The 19,244-nt window shown below is 37.8% G+C and overlaps 1 protein-coding gene across 4 annotated transcripts in view; it reads left to right on the top strand.

Annotated features, from left to right (window-relative positions):
* Positions 1-19,244, top strand: part of cbwd (COBW domain containing) — a 48,820-nt gene extending 29,576 nt beyond the window's left edge. For 2 of the 4 annotated variants that reach the window (XM_063068957.1, XM_063068958.1), the window contains exons 10-16: positions 853-897; positions 8,033-8,089; positions 8,839-8,890; positions 12,277-12,345; positions 14,157-14,222; positions 15,672-15,801; positions 17,387-19,242. In XM_063068957.1, coding sequence (XP_062925027.1) covers positions 853-897; positions 8,033-8,089; positions 8,839-8,890; positions 12,277-12,345; positions 14,157-14,222; positions 15,672-15,801; positions 17,387-17,460 — 493 coding nt within the window. In that variant the 3' untranslated portion in view covers positions 17,461-19,242. Of the gene's footprint in view, positions 1-852; positions 898-8,032; positions 8,090-8,838; positions 8,891-12,276; positions 12,346-14,156; positions 14,223-15,671; positions 15,802-17,386 lie in introns of all 4 variants that reach the window. The other 2 variants (XM_063068956.1, XM_063068959.1) reach the window with 2 other exon arrangements.

Genomic DNA, 19,244 nt, shown 5'->3' with positions numbered 1-19,244 from the left:
TCAACAGCGACTCTCAAGGGGCAGCACTTGAATTGACACACAGTGGGAACATGGTTTTTCTTAGTCTGGTAAACATTGATAACCAGCCATTAAGCGGATTTTAGACTAAAATCTGGATGTGCTTGCAGTGGAAATTCTGGAGTAGGGGTTCCCAACTTGGGGTCCATGGACATCTTGCTTAATGGTATTGGTCCATAGCATAAAAATGGTTGGGAACACCTGTCCTGTAGCAAAAGAATGAGTAGAACAGAGTGGCTTAACTTCATGAGAAAGCAAAGAGTTGGGAAGTAGGGGTAATTGGGTCATCCTGAGATGAAGGACTGCCCAAAGTTCAAATGAAAACAATTGTGGAGAAACAAGTAAGGTATTTGAGATTATGGCCAAATTGGAATTAATTTCAGTTGCTGTTATATAGGTTTTGAACTACATTTTCCACAGTGGATCTGAATTTTAACAAGAAATTTTTATTTTGTTATTAGTGACCGTGAATTGGCAGCCAATTACTGATCTTGCCCAAATGTTCTTTTCCTCACATTGTTTCAAGGTTTCAAAGTGTTTTACATTTAGATTCATGTACCAACAATCCAGAATTCAATAAGATTTAGGATCGTTTGCAATGTTGGAAAGAAGACTTAATTAATAAAATAGTTTTTAAACTTTCACAATTGTATTAATAAAATAGTTTTCACTATTTGAAGTTGCCTAAAATGAAAATAAATGCTTTTGAATTGTAATCTCTGCATAATATAGGGAAAAAGTATTATCAATTTAAAGGCAACATAGAACCATGCCTTTAAATTCACATATTTTCCATTAATAGTTTCAGAGTATAATCTAACATGTATATTTCAGGTCAATCAATGGACTTGCTAAATTAATTGAAACACAAAGATCAAGGTGAGTAGATTTTTTCCCTAAATTTGGATTGCAATATTTTTACTATTTTTCATGTGAACTTGACAAAATGGTTTAATCTTAATTTAATTTGGATACACTTTCAATTGAAATCCATTTTGTCAAATTTCATGATTTTTGTATGTGCTATGAAATAATTCTAATATAATTTCTATCTAAATGTTGCTTCAGTTAGGTTTGATTAATTCTCCAAAAAGCAGTGTGATGAAATATGTTAGAATTATGGTGCAGCCCATTTGTCCAGAGTTATCCTGTTGTTCCCAACACAATGGAGAAAGGCGCTAATGCCATAATTTTCTTACAATTATATTTTTGGGGTTGGAATAATTTTTGCTGTTGATTTGTGTAAGATGGTTTCATTGAATCTAACACTTCCTGTGCATCCATAAATAGACAAACATTATAATCCAAGACAAGTAGAAATATTTGATCCTTTGCAAAAGGCACTTAATGGGCAATTCCTATTATATTAAGGTTGGTAAGCTCCAAAAGAAATTTTGATCCATAAGGTTGCGAATTCCTTATTTTCCATATTTAAGATGGTTTCGTGCCTTATATTAAAAGTCTGACTCATCAGGTACGTGTATCTAAATTTGTAAAATAAATAAATGTTATTTTTTATATTTGGTAAATGTAGCATAATTCCAGATATGTGAGAAGTACATAGGGTTGTTTACTTCGATGTGCAGCAAAGTAGAGGAAACTGCCAGTTTCAGTTCATAAGCACATTGCAAGGATATAGGAGAGTGAATGGAGCATTAGGATGTAGAGCAGGTTGATGTCTGCATTGAACATGAAAGAAGATGATGTTTATAATCTCCTGAGAAGTATTGTGAATTATAATCACTCATCCCTTGATGTGTCTGTCTACTTTGTTATAGTCTTGTATCTTATTGTCTGGCTGTTCTGCACTTTCTTTGTAACTTAACACTTTATTCTGCATTCTATTATATTTCCTCTTGTACCAGCTCAGTGTACTGTAGCAATAAAATTATATGGATGGCATAACGATCATATGGCTGTATCAATAATAAACCAGGTTACCAATAGTCAGATCCTGCCATGCAGAGGTGAGCTGCATTTTTGATAAGTTAAAAAAAAAACCTTAAGTAATCAACACTCTGAGCCAAATTATTCTTGCAATAGGCCGGTGTTTCTTAAGAACCTGCAACCAGCAAAGAAGGACTGACATTCTTAAGAGACGGGGTAGGGTGCTCTTTGTGTCAAGTTCAAATTCGAGTTTAGTTTGTTATCATTCATCTGTACACTGGTATACCCCCAAATGGAACGTTGTTCCTCCAGACCAAGGTGCACAACACAGTACACATACTTTACACACACAACACAACTATGTGTTTGGTATAATGCCAACAATGACTAGAATGAATAGCTTAAATCCATTTGTTATAATTTGGTCACTGACCTTGAATGATGAAATCAAAGTGCAGATTTTACTTTATCTTTAGATTTTTAATTTCTGAGACTTATGAGTTTTTTCCCTTATTATTTTAAATAATTTTAATGAATTTAAAACTCAACTATTTTTAAATCAGGCTTCTAAATATAATTCAAAAGCCTTTCATAGTGGCCCAGTTATGGAGGATTGGCTTAGCTGGCCCAAATTTTGCAGATCAGATTATTGTGGGGAGCATTACAAGTCCAAATAATTGGCTGGATCTAGGACAGTCTGGCACTTAGTTGTTCATTAAACATAAAATCCTCAAAATATAATGAAGGATTAGAATCCTCTCATCTTCATTATTTTAACTTCTTTTGCCCTTCATATTTTATTGTGTAGTGGAAGGAGTCCATCAAGTCTAAGCCACCTCTCCAAAGCATTTTCATTCAATGAATAGGTTTCAATCGTACATTTAATGTCAGAGAAATGTGTACAATATACATCCTGAAATTCTCTTTCTTAACAAACATGAAAACAGAGGAGTGCCCCAAAGGATGAATGACAGTTAAATGTTAGAACCCCAAAGACCCCAGCTCCCCCCTTCCAGGCATTCTTCTCATTCCCTCACATTTCCATGTTCTCTGAAATGGCCATCAACTCCCCTTGATTTCTACTGCCACTCAGCTAGGCTAAAGGCAATTTACAGCAGCCAATAAGCTCATCAACATGGCAGTGGGATGTGGGAAGAAACTGAGGAAATCCACTGCGCTAGAGACAGCACCTGAAGTAGATCAAACACAAGCCTAAGGACTTGTATGACAATCAGCCAATATTGAGGTGCTGATGCCAACAATAGGTACACTTCAAGGCTGCCACAATGTTTTGAGTAATTAATTTAGTATTTTCATCCTTTGAGACATTAACTGCTTGAACAAGGAGATTACTGCTAAGTTCTATATGTGGCACAGGGCTCCATCTAGAGGCACCAAATAGAAACAATGAAAATCTTTTAGATGAATAATAAGAATCTCTGAAATTATGACCTGTTACAATCTGCTGGGGCCAAAAGCCTCATCAGATATTTTACTGATGATACTATTTGGAGAAGAGAAGCCAGCGTTGGAATATGTTTACTGCAGACTGTATGTAAGATAATGGGGTGCCACGGTAGCATCGCTGTTAACTTGACGCTGTTGCAGCTCAGGACATTACAGAGTTTAGAGTTCAATTCTGATGCCATCTGTAAGGAGTCTGTACATCCCCTCCATGGAATGTGTCGGTTTTCCCCAGGTGCTCTGGTTTCCTCCCCCGGGTAGGATATTGATCATTGTAAATTGTCCCGTGATTAGGCTGTCGGTGAGTTGCTTGGGCAGTGGTTTGAAGGTCTGGAAGGGCCTACACCGTGCTGAATCACTAAATAAATAAAAGTCAGGATTGACGATTGAGCATTCTTCTTAGATACACTTATTTATTTATTTTCCCCTTTTCCTGCAATTGGACTGGCTGCCAAACAGCTAACGGTGTGCAAACCAGGGATTCCTGCGTTGCTATAGCTACTTATTATTTAATACCCAAAGCTATTTTCTCATTTATCTGCAGGACACTTCTGCATACTTGTTTTGCTAATTGCCCAACAATAAGTGAGCACCTAAGCTGATGGATCTGCAGAATTATGATCAGTTCCATTAGTTGAGATTGCTTAGCTCTCTCTGCTGCTTGCTGTTTGTATACGTGTTGCAGCTTCATTAAGCTATACAGCATGGAAACAGATTCTTCAGCCCACTTCGTTTTTGCTGACCATGGTGCCCTTATCCAACTAAACACCTCTTCTGCATGTATTTAACAAAATGTCTTTTAAATTCTTTTACTGTATTTGCCTCAACCGATTCTTCTGACAGCTCATTCCATATGCGCACCATCCTCTGTATAAAAAAGATTGCCTCATTGGTCTTTTTAAAATCTTTTACAAGTCACATTAAACTTAACGCCCACTAGTTTTTGGTTCACTTCCCTGGGGAAAAAGGCTCATTATCCGTCATGATTTTATATCCTTCACCCCTCAATCTCCTACATTCCAAGAAATAAAGTACTATCCTGCCTAGTTTCTCCCTGTAACTCTGGCCCTTGAGTCCTGGCAATGTCAACATAAATTTTCATTGCACAGTTTCTAGTTTTATTATGCCTATCCTATATCAAGGTGACCAGAATGGTACACAAAATTCTGTGCTATCTCACCAACATCTTGCACAGCTGCATCAGAATGCTCAAAGTCCCAAACTCAATGGCCTGATTAATAAAGACTAGCATACCAAATGCCTTTTTCACCACCTGGTCTACCTGTGATGCTGCCTTTTGCGAACTGTGTATTGTACTCATAAGTCTCTTTGTTCCACAATCCCCAGGGTCTTCCCATTTACTGCCCATTTCCTGGGTTACACTCTTGTATCCAATAAAGTGACCACTAAGTGTATATTTCCAGGCCATACTGCATTTATTGTTTAAGGATGTTTACATAGTTTTTAAGTGATTTTGCCAATAACTGAATATTTTGCTCTTTAAAGACAAAAAATGTCAATTTGTATTGCTAACCAGGCATAACTGTTGTATTGAATAATGTTTGCAATTTTTAATCTATGTAATCAAGAAGCAGGTGTTGGAAATGCACATTGTACATTTAGGGAAGGACTTAAAAGTCCACCATGATTGCCTTTAGGGGCAAAATAATCAAGTTATTGCTTTGGCCTACGTATATAAATAATCTTCATGAGAAAATGTTAGATAGCACCTTGGTTTCATAGGCAAGCAAAGAGTCAATATGTTAAAAGTCAAGCTGATAATTTGGGGCAAACAGTGAAGTGTATATATATTTTAACCATATTTTAGGTATACGTGACTTTGAAAATTCATGGCAAAGCTGAAATGCAGAGTCCTGTTAATTGGAACATGTTAGCACCAGCACAATATGGCTTAATTAAGCGGCTGCGCCAATTAGCTGAAGTTTCATGGAAATAATTGAACAGATATAAAATCGACAAGCTACTGTTTAACTGAGTAACACATTATGTAATTAAATGAAATACAGGACAAACTAGACACAACCAATGCTACAACAATTCTATAAAACTATGTATTAATTCTTAATAATTACTGACGGAGGAATTCATCCAGTATACACTGCATGTTCTTTTGATTGATAGTAAACAAACAATATCAGCACAAATACCTAGTACAGATAATGTATAATGCTTTTGATGATTTCATCCTCTAGTTCTTCGTTTTCATTGCAACATTCTAGATGATTGTTGATACCTTCAAATTCTTAGCATACAAAATGCTGGTGGAACTCAGGTCAGCTAGCAATAAACAGTTGACGTTTTGGGCCAAGACCCTTCTTCAGGACTGAAAAGGAAAGGGGAAGTTGTCGGAACTTACCTTAAAATTCTTCACTACTTCCTGACTTGAAGTAGTAAAATCATTTGATTTTCACTCCTGGCCATTTCTGCCATCTCCAAGCCCGGAGCAAAACAGTTCTGTGTTTTCTTAACACAAACAAGAGGAAATCTGTAGATGCTGAAAATCCGAGCAACACACATGAAAAAAGGAAATGTCGACGTTTCAGGCTGAAACCCTTCGGCAGGACAGGAGAAAAAAAGCTGAGGAATAGATTTGTAAGGTGGGAGGAGGTGAGAGAGAAACACCAGGCGATAGGTGAAACTTGAAGGGGGTGGGGGAATGAAGCAAAGAGCTAGGAAGTTGTTTGGTGAAAGAGACAGTAGGCCATGGAAGGAAGAAGAAAGGGAGGTGGAGGAGCACCAGAGGGAGGCGGCGATGGGCAGACAAGGATATAACATGAGAGCAGGACAAGGGGATGGGAAGTGGAGGTGGGGCATTACTGGAAGTTTGAGAAATTGATGTTCACACCATCTGGTTGGAGGTTACCCAAATGGAATACAAGGTGTTGTATAAGTGTGGCCTTATCCCGACAGTGGAGAAGGCCATGGATGGTCATATGGGAATGGGAAGTGGAATTAAAATGGGTGGTCACTGGGAGATCCCACTTGTTCTGGCGGATGGAACCGAAATCAGAGGAGAGGAATGAATGGACAAGGAAATCAATTAGGAAGTGATCCCTGCAGAAAGTGGGGGTGGGGGGGAGGGAAAGATGTGTTTGGTGGTGGGATCCAGTTGGAGGTGGCAGAGGTTTCAGAGAATTATGTGCTGGACGCATCTGATCTCCCTCCTGGCACTTACTCTTGCAAGCGGAACAAGTGCTACACCTGCCCCTACACCACCTCCCTCCCTCCCTCCCTCACTACCATTCAGGGCCCAAACAGTCCTTCCAAGTGAGGCTACATTTCACCTGTGAGTCTGTTGGCGTCATATACTGAGTTCGGTGCTCCCGGTGTGACCTCTTGTATATTGATGAGACCCGACGTAGATTGGGAGACCGTTTTGCCGAGCATCTACACTCCATCTGCCAGAACAAATGGAATCTCCCAGTGGCCACCCATTTTAATTCCACTTCCCATTCCTATTCCGATATGTCCATCCATGGCCTTCTCTTTTGGGATAAAGCCACACTTAGGTTGAAGGAACAACACCTTATATTCCACTGGGATAGGCTCCAACCTGCTGGCATGAACACTGATTTCTCAAACTTCCAGTAATACCTCCCCCACCCCACCCCACTTCACCATTTCCCATCCCCTTGTCCCTCTCTCATGTTATATCCCTGCCTGTCCATCGCCTCCCTCTGGTGCTCCTCTCCCCATCCCCTTTTTTTCTTTCTTCCATGGCCTTCTGTCTCTCTCACCAATCAACTTCCTAGTTCTTTGCTTCATCCCTCCCCCTTCGAGTTTCACCTATCGCCTGGCGTTTCTCTCTCCCCTCCCCCCACCTTTCAAATCTACTCCTCAGCTTTTTTTCTCCAGTCCTGTCAAAGGGTTTCAGCCCAAAACGTCGACTGTACTCTTTTCCACAAATGCTGCCTAGCCTGCTGAGTTCCTCCAGCATATTGTGTGTGTTGCTGAATTGTCTTATTGCTTATTTCTCACCAACTATTAGTGACAAAAATCACTGTTTTTGAACAGAAGCACATGCAACTGACACTTTAAAATTTGTCAGCTCCCAGCATGGTGTAGTGCCTAACACAAGTGCACGTGACTTACACTAGTTAGAAACTGTTTGGCAACAATCTCCTGCCCCAATTAAGCAGCAAAGTTTCCTAAATAAACGAAGGGAATCCCTGCTAGTTTCTCAATCAGTTTTTGTTCTTTAATAGTTGTTCCAAGTAAGTGGCTGCGCCAATTAACCGATGGCCCAATTGGTCAGAATCTATTGTTATTCACTGACAGCAACTATTCAATTTCTTTGTATCTACTGTTAAGATAAATGGACATCTATTCTGGTTGTAGCATTTCATTTTAATATTTAATACATGACCTCTTGGAGAAATGAACTTTAATTATCTGTATAGTTCTATTAAATGATTAAGATTACATTTCAGATAAAAATGCATGATTTGTTGATTGCATGAGCCCAAACCAAAGAAATGTGACGTTGCCTTAAGCTCATTTGCAAGAAGCTGAATATCTACAAGCATTGTAAAAATTGAAATGCTGTAGACAACATTTCGTCTAAAATATTACTTATCACATTTCATGTTTATTATTCTATAAACAGAAATCACAACTTTTGATTTTATTCATTGACTTTCAGAGTTGAACTTGCAGAGGTTCTTGATTTGCATGCTTTTGACAGCCAAGCCAGTGAAAGGTAAGTTTGCTACAATTCACACAATGAGGCTTACACTTACCATCTTTTCTGTTACAGCTTATTTTCAAAATGAAAATCAAAGTAATGCTAATGGTCGATATCAGAAAAAACAAAAAATGATAGAAAAACTCAGCTTGTCAGACAGCATTTGTGAAGAAATCAGGAGAGAGTTAATAATTGACCTGAAATGTTAGCTCTTTCATTCTCTACACATGTTCTATTACTTGCAAAGTTCTTGCAGCACTTTCTGTTTTTATTCTGACCTTCAGAATCTACTATTTTATTTTTGGTATGACCCGCTTCTGAAACATACTGAACTCAGTAATAGTTTGATTTTTAATCTAGATGAATTAGGGAATGGAGAAACTTGTTGATGAATTGGTTTGGTGCTTATTGAAAAAGTGAAGGCCGTGCTGTTTTTGAGTATCAAACAAAGAAATGTCACAGATACAAGGATAATTTAACAGTTTCTTTTAAATGGGCATTTAGATTTTTAAAATATATAATCAATGTCTACTGTTGTTGATGAACAGGAAGCAAATCTTGAAGTGTCTGCAAAAAAGAAAGTTAAAAATCCTTGAAAGAATAGTCACTTCCGACTATTTCCTTATCCAGTCTTAATTGTTCAGTAGTGATATAATCTTGTCTGCTTTCTTTTTAATTTTTTATGGGTTTGTGCTTTTATTATAGGTGGAATTAAATGCATACTTGAAAGGAATTAAATATACATGATTGTTTTTTTTGTTTAGATTGCAAGAAAGATTAAGTCTTGTACAGATGGCAGAACCTCACCTTGATAAGGTATCCTGTTTCTCTGAAGGCATGTGTAAATTTTGCTGTTATATATAGTAATTTTTGATTGTTTTTATTTGACATTAAATGAAATCTACAGTTGGTGTGTTCAAAGGGTAATTGAAATATGAACAACATAATTTTTCAGCGTAATTCAAGAAGGTCTCAATTTTTCAGAAAGCATAGTGTTTTGAACATTTGGAGTGCCTGTACATAATCAGTGAAGTAGATCTCAAATTTTTGTGTTCTGATACCATAAGACATAGAAGCAGAATTAGGCCATTTAGCCTGTTGAGCTTGCTTTGCCATTTGATCATAGCTGATTAATTTTCCCTCTCAGTTCCATTCTCCTGCCTTTTCTTTGTAACCTTTAATGCTCTTACTAATCAAGGACCTATCAAACTCTGTATATTCAATGACATGATCTCCATAGCCATCTGTAGAAATGAATTCCACAGGTTCACCACCCTCTGGCTAAAGAAATCCAACCTTATCTCTGTTCTAAAGGGATATTCTTGTATTTTGAAGCTGTGCCCTCTGGTCCTAGTCTCGTCCACTGTTAGAAACATCTCCACGTCCATTCTATCTAAGCCTCTATCTTGGCATAGCTGGGCATTTGTGGTATTGTTACTTCTGTATAAATTGTTTATGGTATCAGATCTGGCAATACGAATATGTACTGATTACGCTTTTAACAATAAAGTTTTGAATTTGGTTTTAAAAAAGTGCCGCTTTTTGATTGTGAAATTTTAAGAATAGATGGCCTCAGGGAAACCTTCCAACTCTGAAATGCTGCCATTACATTTTCTGTGTCTATTCCACTATAGCTTCTTTTACTGCTTGCCTAAAAGTAGGTGTTCAGTAGGTCCCTATTAATATCAGCAAGTGGTAGCCTTGCGGCAGTGCTTTCTTTAAACGGACTATAGGTGCTTCTGTATTTCTATGTGGACAAGTTCATTCTGTGATCATTAACACTAAACATATGATATAGTGCTATCTGTGTGGTGTCCTCTACTTCCAAAGTTCAATTAAAGTGGATCAAATTTCAGTGGTAGGTACAGCTCACAGGTTTCCACAGATTTTCTTGGGAACTAGGAGCAGGAGTAGACCATTTGGCCCTTCAGCCTGTTTGACTGTTTATATCATTACAGCTGATCTGATTGTATCTTCACCTCTAGTCTAGTCCACTCACAGTAACTTTTAAACCTCTGCTTATCAAAGATCTATTTTATCTTTAAAAATATTCAGACTCTGCTTCCACTCCCTTTGAGAGCAATCATTTTGCCTTCTCTGTTTCAAATGGATGACTCCTTATTTTGAAATAGTGACCACTGGTTCGAGTTCTCCCAAGAGAAATATTCTTTCTACATCACCCTGTAAGGAACTGTTAGAGTCTTGTACGTTGAAATCAAATTATTCCTTATTATGCTAAGCATTGAATTAGCAATTAATACCATAACATTATGCCTTGTAAAAGGAGACCAATACTTTATATACTATCTCAAATGTAGTGTCACTCATTTCCCTATGCAACTGAAGCATAACCTCCCTAGTTTCACATTCTTTTCTCCTAGTGATAAACAGTAACATTCAGTTAACTTCCCCAATTCATTGCTCTACCTGCATACATGCACATTGTGAATCATCCATTAGGACACCTGGATCCCTCTACCTGTCAATTTTGCAGTCTCTCAGTATTGAGTTAAATGCTTTTTAATTTTCCTACATTACGCACTATTTGTCTGTTCTTTGCCCCACTTTTCTATGTAATTTTGTAGCTTTCACATATCCTCTTCACAGACCATACTGTTGGCACCTTCATACCATTTATTTGTTTAAGTTGCCTAATTTTGAGGCCCCAGAACCAAATCCTGCAAAACAACACTTGTTACATTTTGTCAGCCAGCAAAGATCCATTTATCCTTTCTGTTTGCTTCCCATTAGCCAGCAAATTCCTTATCCACTCCAATATGTTGCTCTCTATTCCATCTGTTTTTTAATTTTCCACAATAACAATTGGTGTGGTATCTTATCAAATACTTTCTGGAAATGTTAATGCACTCACTGGTTCCTTTTTGTACACAGCACATGATTTCTTCAAAGAGCTCCCACAAATAAATGAGACAAGATTTTCCTTTCACAAAATAACGCTTATTTTGCCTGATTACCTTAAATGTTTACAAGTGGACTGTTGCAACGTCCTTAATTATAATGCTTTACATTTTCCCAGTGACAGATACTGTTAATTAACCTGTAGTTCCTGCTTCCTGTCTCCCTCCCTTTTTTTGGATCTAGGAGTTACAATTGCTGTTTTTCGATCTAATGGACCTTCACCAAATCTAGGTATTTTGGGGAAAATTAAAAGCTAAGCATTAGCTCAATGACATATTCTCAAAAATATTTTCATCTGCAAATTAATAAGGAAGGGAAATGAAGAGCACAAGATAAAGCTAGCCAAAACGTTAACAGGGTGAGTTAGCCCAGTTGGAAGTGAGTCCATGGAATTAATAACAAAGTGAGAAGTTAAAAGGTAAATTAAATAAGTATTTTGCTTTACCGTAGAAGCTGCAAGTAACATTGCAGATGGCTGTAAGTCAGGAATTGTAAGGGAAGGTGGAACTCAGGAAAAGGAGAATTACCGGGGAAGTGGAATTGTGCAAATTGTTGAAGCTTCAGTTGGACAAAACCTTAGCTCCTGGTGGATTTCATCTGGAGTCTTAAAAGAAGTGCCATGTAAAGATACTCAGATGTTCCATTGATTTCCCCAGAAAACTGAGAGCTGTAGTGTATACCAAAAAAAAGTGTATTGGAGCTTGTTTAATCAAAATATTGAACTAGCATTGTTTCCTTATGAACAAACAAACCTATCATATATTAATATGGAGATGAATTACTTTCAATATTTAATTGAATATGATAATAGGTTACTGAAGAGAATTATGAGAAGATCGGAATTTAGATGTTTACAAGCTTCATTCACCTGTTAACAACTGTATCAGAATCAGGTTTAATATCACTGGCATTATGTCGTGAAATTTGTTAACTTTGCAGTAGCAGTACATTGCGATACATAATAAATATGGGAAAAAACTGAATTACACTCTTTATACATGTATATTATGCATATATGTATATTGAATAGTTAAGGTAAGTAGTGCAAAAACAGAAATAAAAGAAGTGATGAGGTAGTGCTCATGGGTTCAATGTCCATTTAGAAATTGTATGGCAGAGCGGAAGAAACTGTTCCTGTGCCTTCAGGCTCCTGTAGCTCCTTCCTGATGGTAACAATGTGAAGAGGACATGTCCTGGGTGGTGGGGGTCCTTAATGATGGAAGCCGCTTTTCTGAAATACTGCTCAAGAATGAATGAAGCTTTGTGCATTTGTGCTATTACAGAGTATCATTACGGTTACATTTGAAATTCCTGGCACCATTTTTGAAGAGAACTTAAACATATACCTTCAGGTAAGTTTTTAAATATTTTTTATTTTTTTAAACTTGCCTTTGTTTGCCATACAGAATATATGTGAATCACTTGTAATTCTGACTGAAAGTCACATTGTCAATACATGTATTTTTTTAATGCTGGCTTTTGTGTTTTCTTCTTATGGCTGGCACTGTAAGCACTTTGAAAGTGAGTTTTAAAGTCAAAAAGAAAACAGATTGAAAATTCAGTTTAACCAGTGGGAGTGCGTGTCATTCCTAATTGTTGGCACCTGGTTTGGATATCTTGGTGCCTCTGTCCTTTTTGTGGTTTGTTGGATATGATAATATATTTTGTGATTTGTTTTGAATTGGTATTGCATCAGTCTATGGAATAACTAGTTGATAGAATAATGCATCTCATATTTTACTCAATGATCTATTATCTTTCATTTTAATATTGTTAAAACAACTTCCTATAATAAATGTAAACTTCAGCATAAAGGATTGTTATAAATGGCATTAAATACCCATATTTTCTCAAGAGCTATACACTATTTTCCCTGACCTGAGTCACTGGGGTATGACAGTATGATTAGAGCTTTGTTCTTTCCTAGAGAAGGAAGTGCAAACCTGGGTTTGCTTGATGGATTCTCTTTCTATAAATTCACCATTTTCTGTAGTGTACATAAAGGGAGAGTGTGTCCTCCAGTCATTGATCTAAATTTTCTCAATGCAATAATTAACTGCTGGCCAGGTCATTGTCAATATCTCTATTCAAACAAAAAAAGGAGACCGACGGGAGATACGGCGCTGTAAACAGCCCTAGAAAATATTAAAAAAGCAAAAAAATTAACTTGCAAGTGATTTGAAGATCAGAGTTCTGAATTTCTTCGTGAGAAATCGTTTGCCTTTTCTTCTGCAGCTGAGCAAGAAGTGGAGAAAGTGAGCAGATAATTAACCTAGTTATATTATTGGTTGAAGTAAGGTGCTGCAGCTTCAAGTTTCCATTAGATTTTCTTGGAAAATGGATGAAGCCAAAAGTGACAAATTATGGTCCTGTTTATCTGGTTTAATGATCTAGGTCAGGGGTGGCCAATCTTTTACATTCCATGCGTCAGTTTTTTCACTCACGAGTTCAGATGTGCCATGTAACTCTTGTACTCCCATTCAGTTCTTGTAAGAATATGTTAATATAGAGCTCGTGCGTGAAAAATCGCATCTGAACTCGTGTGTGAAAAAATTGACGCATGGGATTTAAAAGGTTGGCCACCCCTGACCTAGGTTGATATTGAAGGTCCCAGAGAATAAGATGTCTCCAATATCTTCATCTCTCAACCAATACTACAGGAAATAAATTAGCTGGTTATTCATCCTTAACTTTTCATAAAAGCACAGAGCACCTACAGCACAATACAGGCTCTTTGGCCCACAATGCTGTGCCTAACACGTGCTTTCGAAATTACCTAGGGTTACCCATAGCCTTCTATTTTTCTAAGCTCCATGTATCTATCCAGGAGTCGCTTAAAAGACCCTACCATATCCGCCTCCACCACCGTCGCTGACAGCCCATTTCATGCACTCACTACTCTCTGCATAAAAAAACTTACCCCTGACATCTCCTCTGTACCTACTTCCAAGCACCTTAAAACTGTGCCCTCTCGTGTTAGCCATTTCAGCCCTGGGAGAAAAAAGCCTTTAACTATCCACACGACCAATGCCTCTCATCATCTTGTACATCATCATGGGATTTTAATTTGTAAGGTTGTGTTTTTAACATCTAAATAATAGATTTATTTACAGCGGTTTCAAATGAACTAGTGTATATTGCAAATTCATCTTATTTCTTTTAGAATCTGTTATGGGAAAAGCACTTGAAGAATAAATCAGGGTGTACAATGGAAATAATACGATTAAAGGTAAATATTCATTAAACATTTGATTAGTGCTGAAAATGAGGAATAACAGTTTTCAGCAGAGATATATTTTGGATGATTTAATCCTGATATTATATGGGGACTTTGGGTACCTGTACTTCATCTAAAACTGAAAAAGCAATTGCTTTTAATTAAAGGGTATAAAGAAGTACAAATGACAGAACAAATGGAAGATAATTTTTATAGATTTTGTGGACTTTTATAATTAACTTTACAAGTGATTATTCCAGACCTGTAAGCACCAGGAAGATTGCAGATTTTAACCTAAATCTGAACTTAATTATTAGATTGTAGCTCATGAGGTTCAGTTAGCTTTGGGTTGCCTGCAGTACGATGCAGAAAAGTGATACAGGATTCCTGTCTTCAGTTCTCGCCATCAGGTCACTGCTGTTGGAAAGGAAGTAGTGCAAACTCAAGTTTGGTTGTGATTCCCGTTGGCTGAACATGTTCCTTTTGCCAATTCTTTAGATTTCCACACAAACTATGCCTTCTTGCAAAAATATTGGAGATTCCTGATGCTAAGTATTATGGAGTCGGGGACTTGTACTGTAAATGACTTCGACTTCTACCGTTGATCCTAGTAGGGAATCCAGGATGAGGGCTAGATTAGCTAAGCCCACATATGTATAGATATGACAAGAAAACACACTTAGGGATTGGGACAATATGTGGTATTATAGGAAGTCTGAAAAGCCTTTTTCTACTGGTAGTTTTCCAGGATGTTTTATCCCACTAGCTGCCTCTCTCTCTTATCACCCTCACACAAATCTCTATACATTTGGACCACACACATCAAAGTTGCTGGTGAGCGCAGCAGGCCAGGCAGCATCTCTAGGAAGAGGTACAGTCGACGTTTCGGACCGAGGTCTCAGCCTGAAACGTCGACTGTACTTCTTCCTAGAGATGCTGCCTGGCCTGCTGTGTTCACCAGCAACTTTGATGTGTGTTGCTTGAATTTCCAGCATCTGCAGAATTCCTCGTGTTTGTGTCTATACATCTGGATTTGTTTTTTTTCTAGTATCCAGATTTCTGGGTACTGAAATGACCACAGAATGGGTTGGAAATCTCCCTGATGCTGTGTGCTTCCATTTGATATTTCAGATCACAACCAATTTTCTGTCTTTATCATTCCTTTGTCATACTTCTGCTCCCCAAAAAACCTGGGATCGATATTTTTTCATTATTCTCTGTAATAAAATTTTTGATGTAGGAATCTGATTGTAAAGCAACAGTTCTGATGCTTAAAGGTAACTAATAAATCCCTATTTAGTCCCTGTTTTTATTTTTGTTCTAAGCACTTGAAATATTTGCAGATTTGTTATGAAACATGTTTTTGACCATCCGAATAGAATGCAGTTTCACAAAGTGACTTTTTTTGGATTTTATCCTCTGGTAAGCAAATTTATTGTTCTCAAATATATTGTTTGGCAGGGTATTGTGTCCATAAAGGAAAAGCCACAGCAGATGATTGTCCAAGGTGTATATGAGCTTTACGAGATAGAAGAAACTTCTGTTAACTGGAGTTCAGACAATGAAAGAATCAACAGATTTGTGTTTATAGGTAACTAAGTAAAATGGCTTTTTCCTTATTTTGAGTAGGTTTAACCTCAGATACATGTAAGCAAGTATTGAAGTTACTGAGATATGCTTTTTCAATTTGAGAAAACCTCTTCTTCCAATTGCTAGTAAGTCACAAAATCGTTTAAAGTCATGGTGTGGAAGAAGGATGTTTTCTGGCCATTCATGTGTGTACTGAAAGACTTCCCTATCTGTAGCCATTTAGGTTACAGTATAGTGAGTGCTCATTCACGTACTTTGTATAAATCATGAAAGGTGAAGAACAAATTTGATTTAATAATTAAATGGTTTTCTTCCTTAACTGAGCAGTGTGTTTAACTTTAAACTCTTCTGCTTTCCCTGTACCCCACACCAAGGCTCCCTTGCCCATCAGTATTGCCGTTTCAGATGTGTATTGTTGGTTTCTTAATAGCTTACATTTTAAATTTTCATGTTTATTTTTATAAACATGCCTTGAAGGGCAGCTGAAGTTCCCCAACCATATTGCAGCCACCACCCTGCGACCAGACATTGTCCTAGTATCTGAGTCTACTAAGCAAGTGGTGCTGCTGGAACTGACAGTTCCATGGGAAGATAGCTTGGAAGAGGCCTTTGAAAGGAAGCTGTCCAAGTACGCAGGACTGGTCAGCAACTGTCAGCAGGCTGGATGGAGAGCGAGGTGTCTCCCAGTGGAGGTTGGTTGTAGGGGATTCGTAGCCCATTCTTTAGTTAGAGCCTTCGGCATTTTGGACCAAGGGATAGAGGAAGAGGAGAGCCATCCGCAGTGCCACCGATGCGGCAGAGAGGGCCTCAAGATGGCTGTGGCTCAAAAGAGGGGAGCCATGGAGTCATAAGTAGCTAGCCATCTGGACACAAGCTGGGGTCTGATCAGCCCCGGCTGGGTCACCTGGAGGAGGTTGTATGATGTTGAAAGACTGGAAACACCCGATGATTCCAGGAACATCACTGAAGTTGTGTCCAGAAGCATCAATAGATGTATGTACACAGCTTAAATCTCTATATCCTCCCTCCAGTATATCTCTTTGACCTCTTTCACTGCTACCATGTGCCCATCTAGAACTCCTTACTCCTTTTATGGTGGGCGGGAATGAATCACTGGCCTTTTTTGTAAAAAAAAATGTCTCTTAGCTTTTGTGAATTTTTCAAGTGGAATGGACACGAAGTAAAGTGTTTTGCATGAGTGGTCCTCAAACAGTGAATGGCAGGAGCCGCAGAGCGGGTTTACACCCCTTCTCATCTGAAGCACTAGACCAAACTAACATCCCCTCTGATTCAGTGACCCTAACTAGGCTAGCACCCCCTCCAGTCCAGAACCAAAAACCAAGGCCAACACCCCCTCTCATGCAGAGAGCCCGACCAGGCTGTTGCTCTGTGTATTCATGTAATTTTTAATTTGTTAATTCAGTGATTGATGAAATACTGTATAGATCTTCTTTATAAAATTGTGCCTTTCCAACAGTGGTTCATTTGGTGCACTTTCTTTTTGCATTAATTGGTATATTAATTCCTACAAATTAATTATGTGATTTTTGATTTACTCACATTCTGGATTTCATTTTTCCCTGCAGGAAGAAACTTGGATAAAGAAGTTCTTGAGGAAGTGTTTATTGCAACTGTATTGAAGCAAGGAGTGCCCAGCTGAAATTTTAACAGAAAGTTTGAGGACTGTTGTAATTTAACTGAAGATCATTGTTTTCTTAGTGGAGATAAAATTTTATATCCTTTCTCTCCTTGTTCTTGGTTTATTTGAGCCAGTCCTCCAGGTGTTGAGAGGAAAGATCTGTGTTGAGTTCTGAGTTAATATAAACTCCAGCAATAGAGATGTGTTACACACGACTAACTCATTTCCACAGCATCCCTATCACAAAAGAGAAAACTTGTACTCCTTTATTATGGTCTCCTTAGAAAGTGATGGAGTTACCAAAGAAAGAAATGAATGCCCGTATTATAAAGACACTTGATGAAGGCCTTTCACCATCCAGATCAGTTACTAATTTTGTATTTTTACAGCGTTTATTCCTTGACCATGTCTGACTATTGTGAATTTTTGTACAGAGTAGTTAGTAATGGGGATTAGAACATACATATGTTTTGCATTAAATACTCAGACCTCGGTCAGGTGTGGCATATACAGAGTATAGCACAGTGACTGATAATTTTTCACTGACAAACCTGGAGATGTTTGGCCCAAAGACAATATCACAGAGAGGAGTCTAATGAGCTAGATTCCAGCCTCCTGGTCCAAATCCTGAGCAGTGTGTACCGATGCTCAGTGTTGTGCCTCGTATTGTGTTACTGAGGGACCTTTCCATTTCTGTTATTAGCCATCCTGTAGGCGTCCCCTGAAATTGCATGTGTAATGTTTAATCTATGCAGTAATCCCAGGTAACTAAAAGATGTTTACTTAATTGCCAAAGTACAGTCGGTGGCTGCTTTGATTTTTATTCCTTCCAATAAAAGGGCAGCAGCTTGCAGTCAGTTTCCTGGGTCAATCTTTCAAGTTGTCGCCAGATGTAGCCGATCTTCTAGGTCCTTCCTCTCCCAGAGATGAGGTCTTTGGAGCTTCTGTTGTTGTTTCTGTAGCACTGAGTCGTTACGGGATGGGGTTTCTAGCCCCGTACCCAAACCTCCTCCTTTCACAGCTGGGCTTGGTACCATCCATGGCAGAGATTTGCAAGTTCATGAACAATAATTTTCTGCAAATTCATATTTTTAGGTTTTTCACTGGTCTCTTCCTTGTCAAATTGGGATGAAAGTGAAAGAATTAGCACCAACTGTGCTAGTTACAGGTGTCCAATATCATTACAGATAAATACACTGTTTGGTGCAAAACTGTTACATCCTAGGAGCTCTGAATTGTTGATTGTAAGGAAAACATCTGTGCCATCTGTTGTGCTGTCTAATCATACTCTCCATAGTGTTTTATTTTGCCTGCTATAAAATAAAAATAAAGGACATTAAAAGCCAAAAGCATTTATTTTTCTCTTGAACCATGAACTCAATTTACTGTTCTTTTTCTTCATTGCAGGAACTGCATCATTCAGAATGTTATCTTTGGTAGGAAAGCTAGAAAGAATTGCATGAAAATATTATATGCAATCAAAAGACTTAACACACTAGTTCTCAGAAGTACTTCAAAAACGATTATCAATTCTCACCTATTCATACTTAGAACTGGAATAATGTATCAAATCATTGAAAACAAAACTAAAAAAATCGATGTTCATTGTTTCTGAGACCAAGACGGGAAGCAGAGAGATATTAAAATTGGCTTGGAAGAAGCTGAGAATTTTGAAGTCAACTACTGTATATTAATGTTTTTTTGTTATCCAACAGGAAATAGTATTGTCTTTTGAATACTAAACCTGTAGCTAAATTTAAAGATGAATTGTATTATTTTGCAGTACAAAGCTGATATTACATTTA

This window comes from Mobula hypostoma, chromosome 16, assembly GCF_963921235.1.
Source record: "Mobula hypostoma chromosome 16, sMobHyp1.1, whole genome shotgun sequence".
Classification (NCBI taxonomy): Eukaryota; Metazoa; Chordata; class Chondrichthyes; order Myliobatiformes; family Myliobatidae; genus Mobula; species Mobula hypostoma.
Note: the sequence above shows the minus strand (reverse complement) of the source record. Positions and strands in the feature narration are given on the sequence as shown.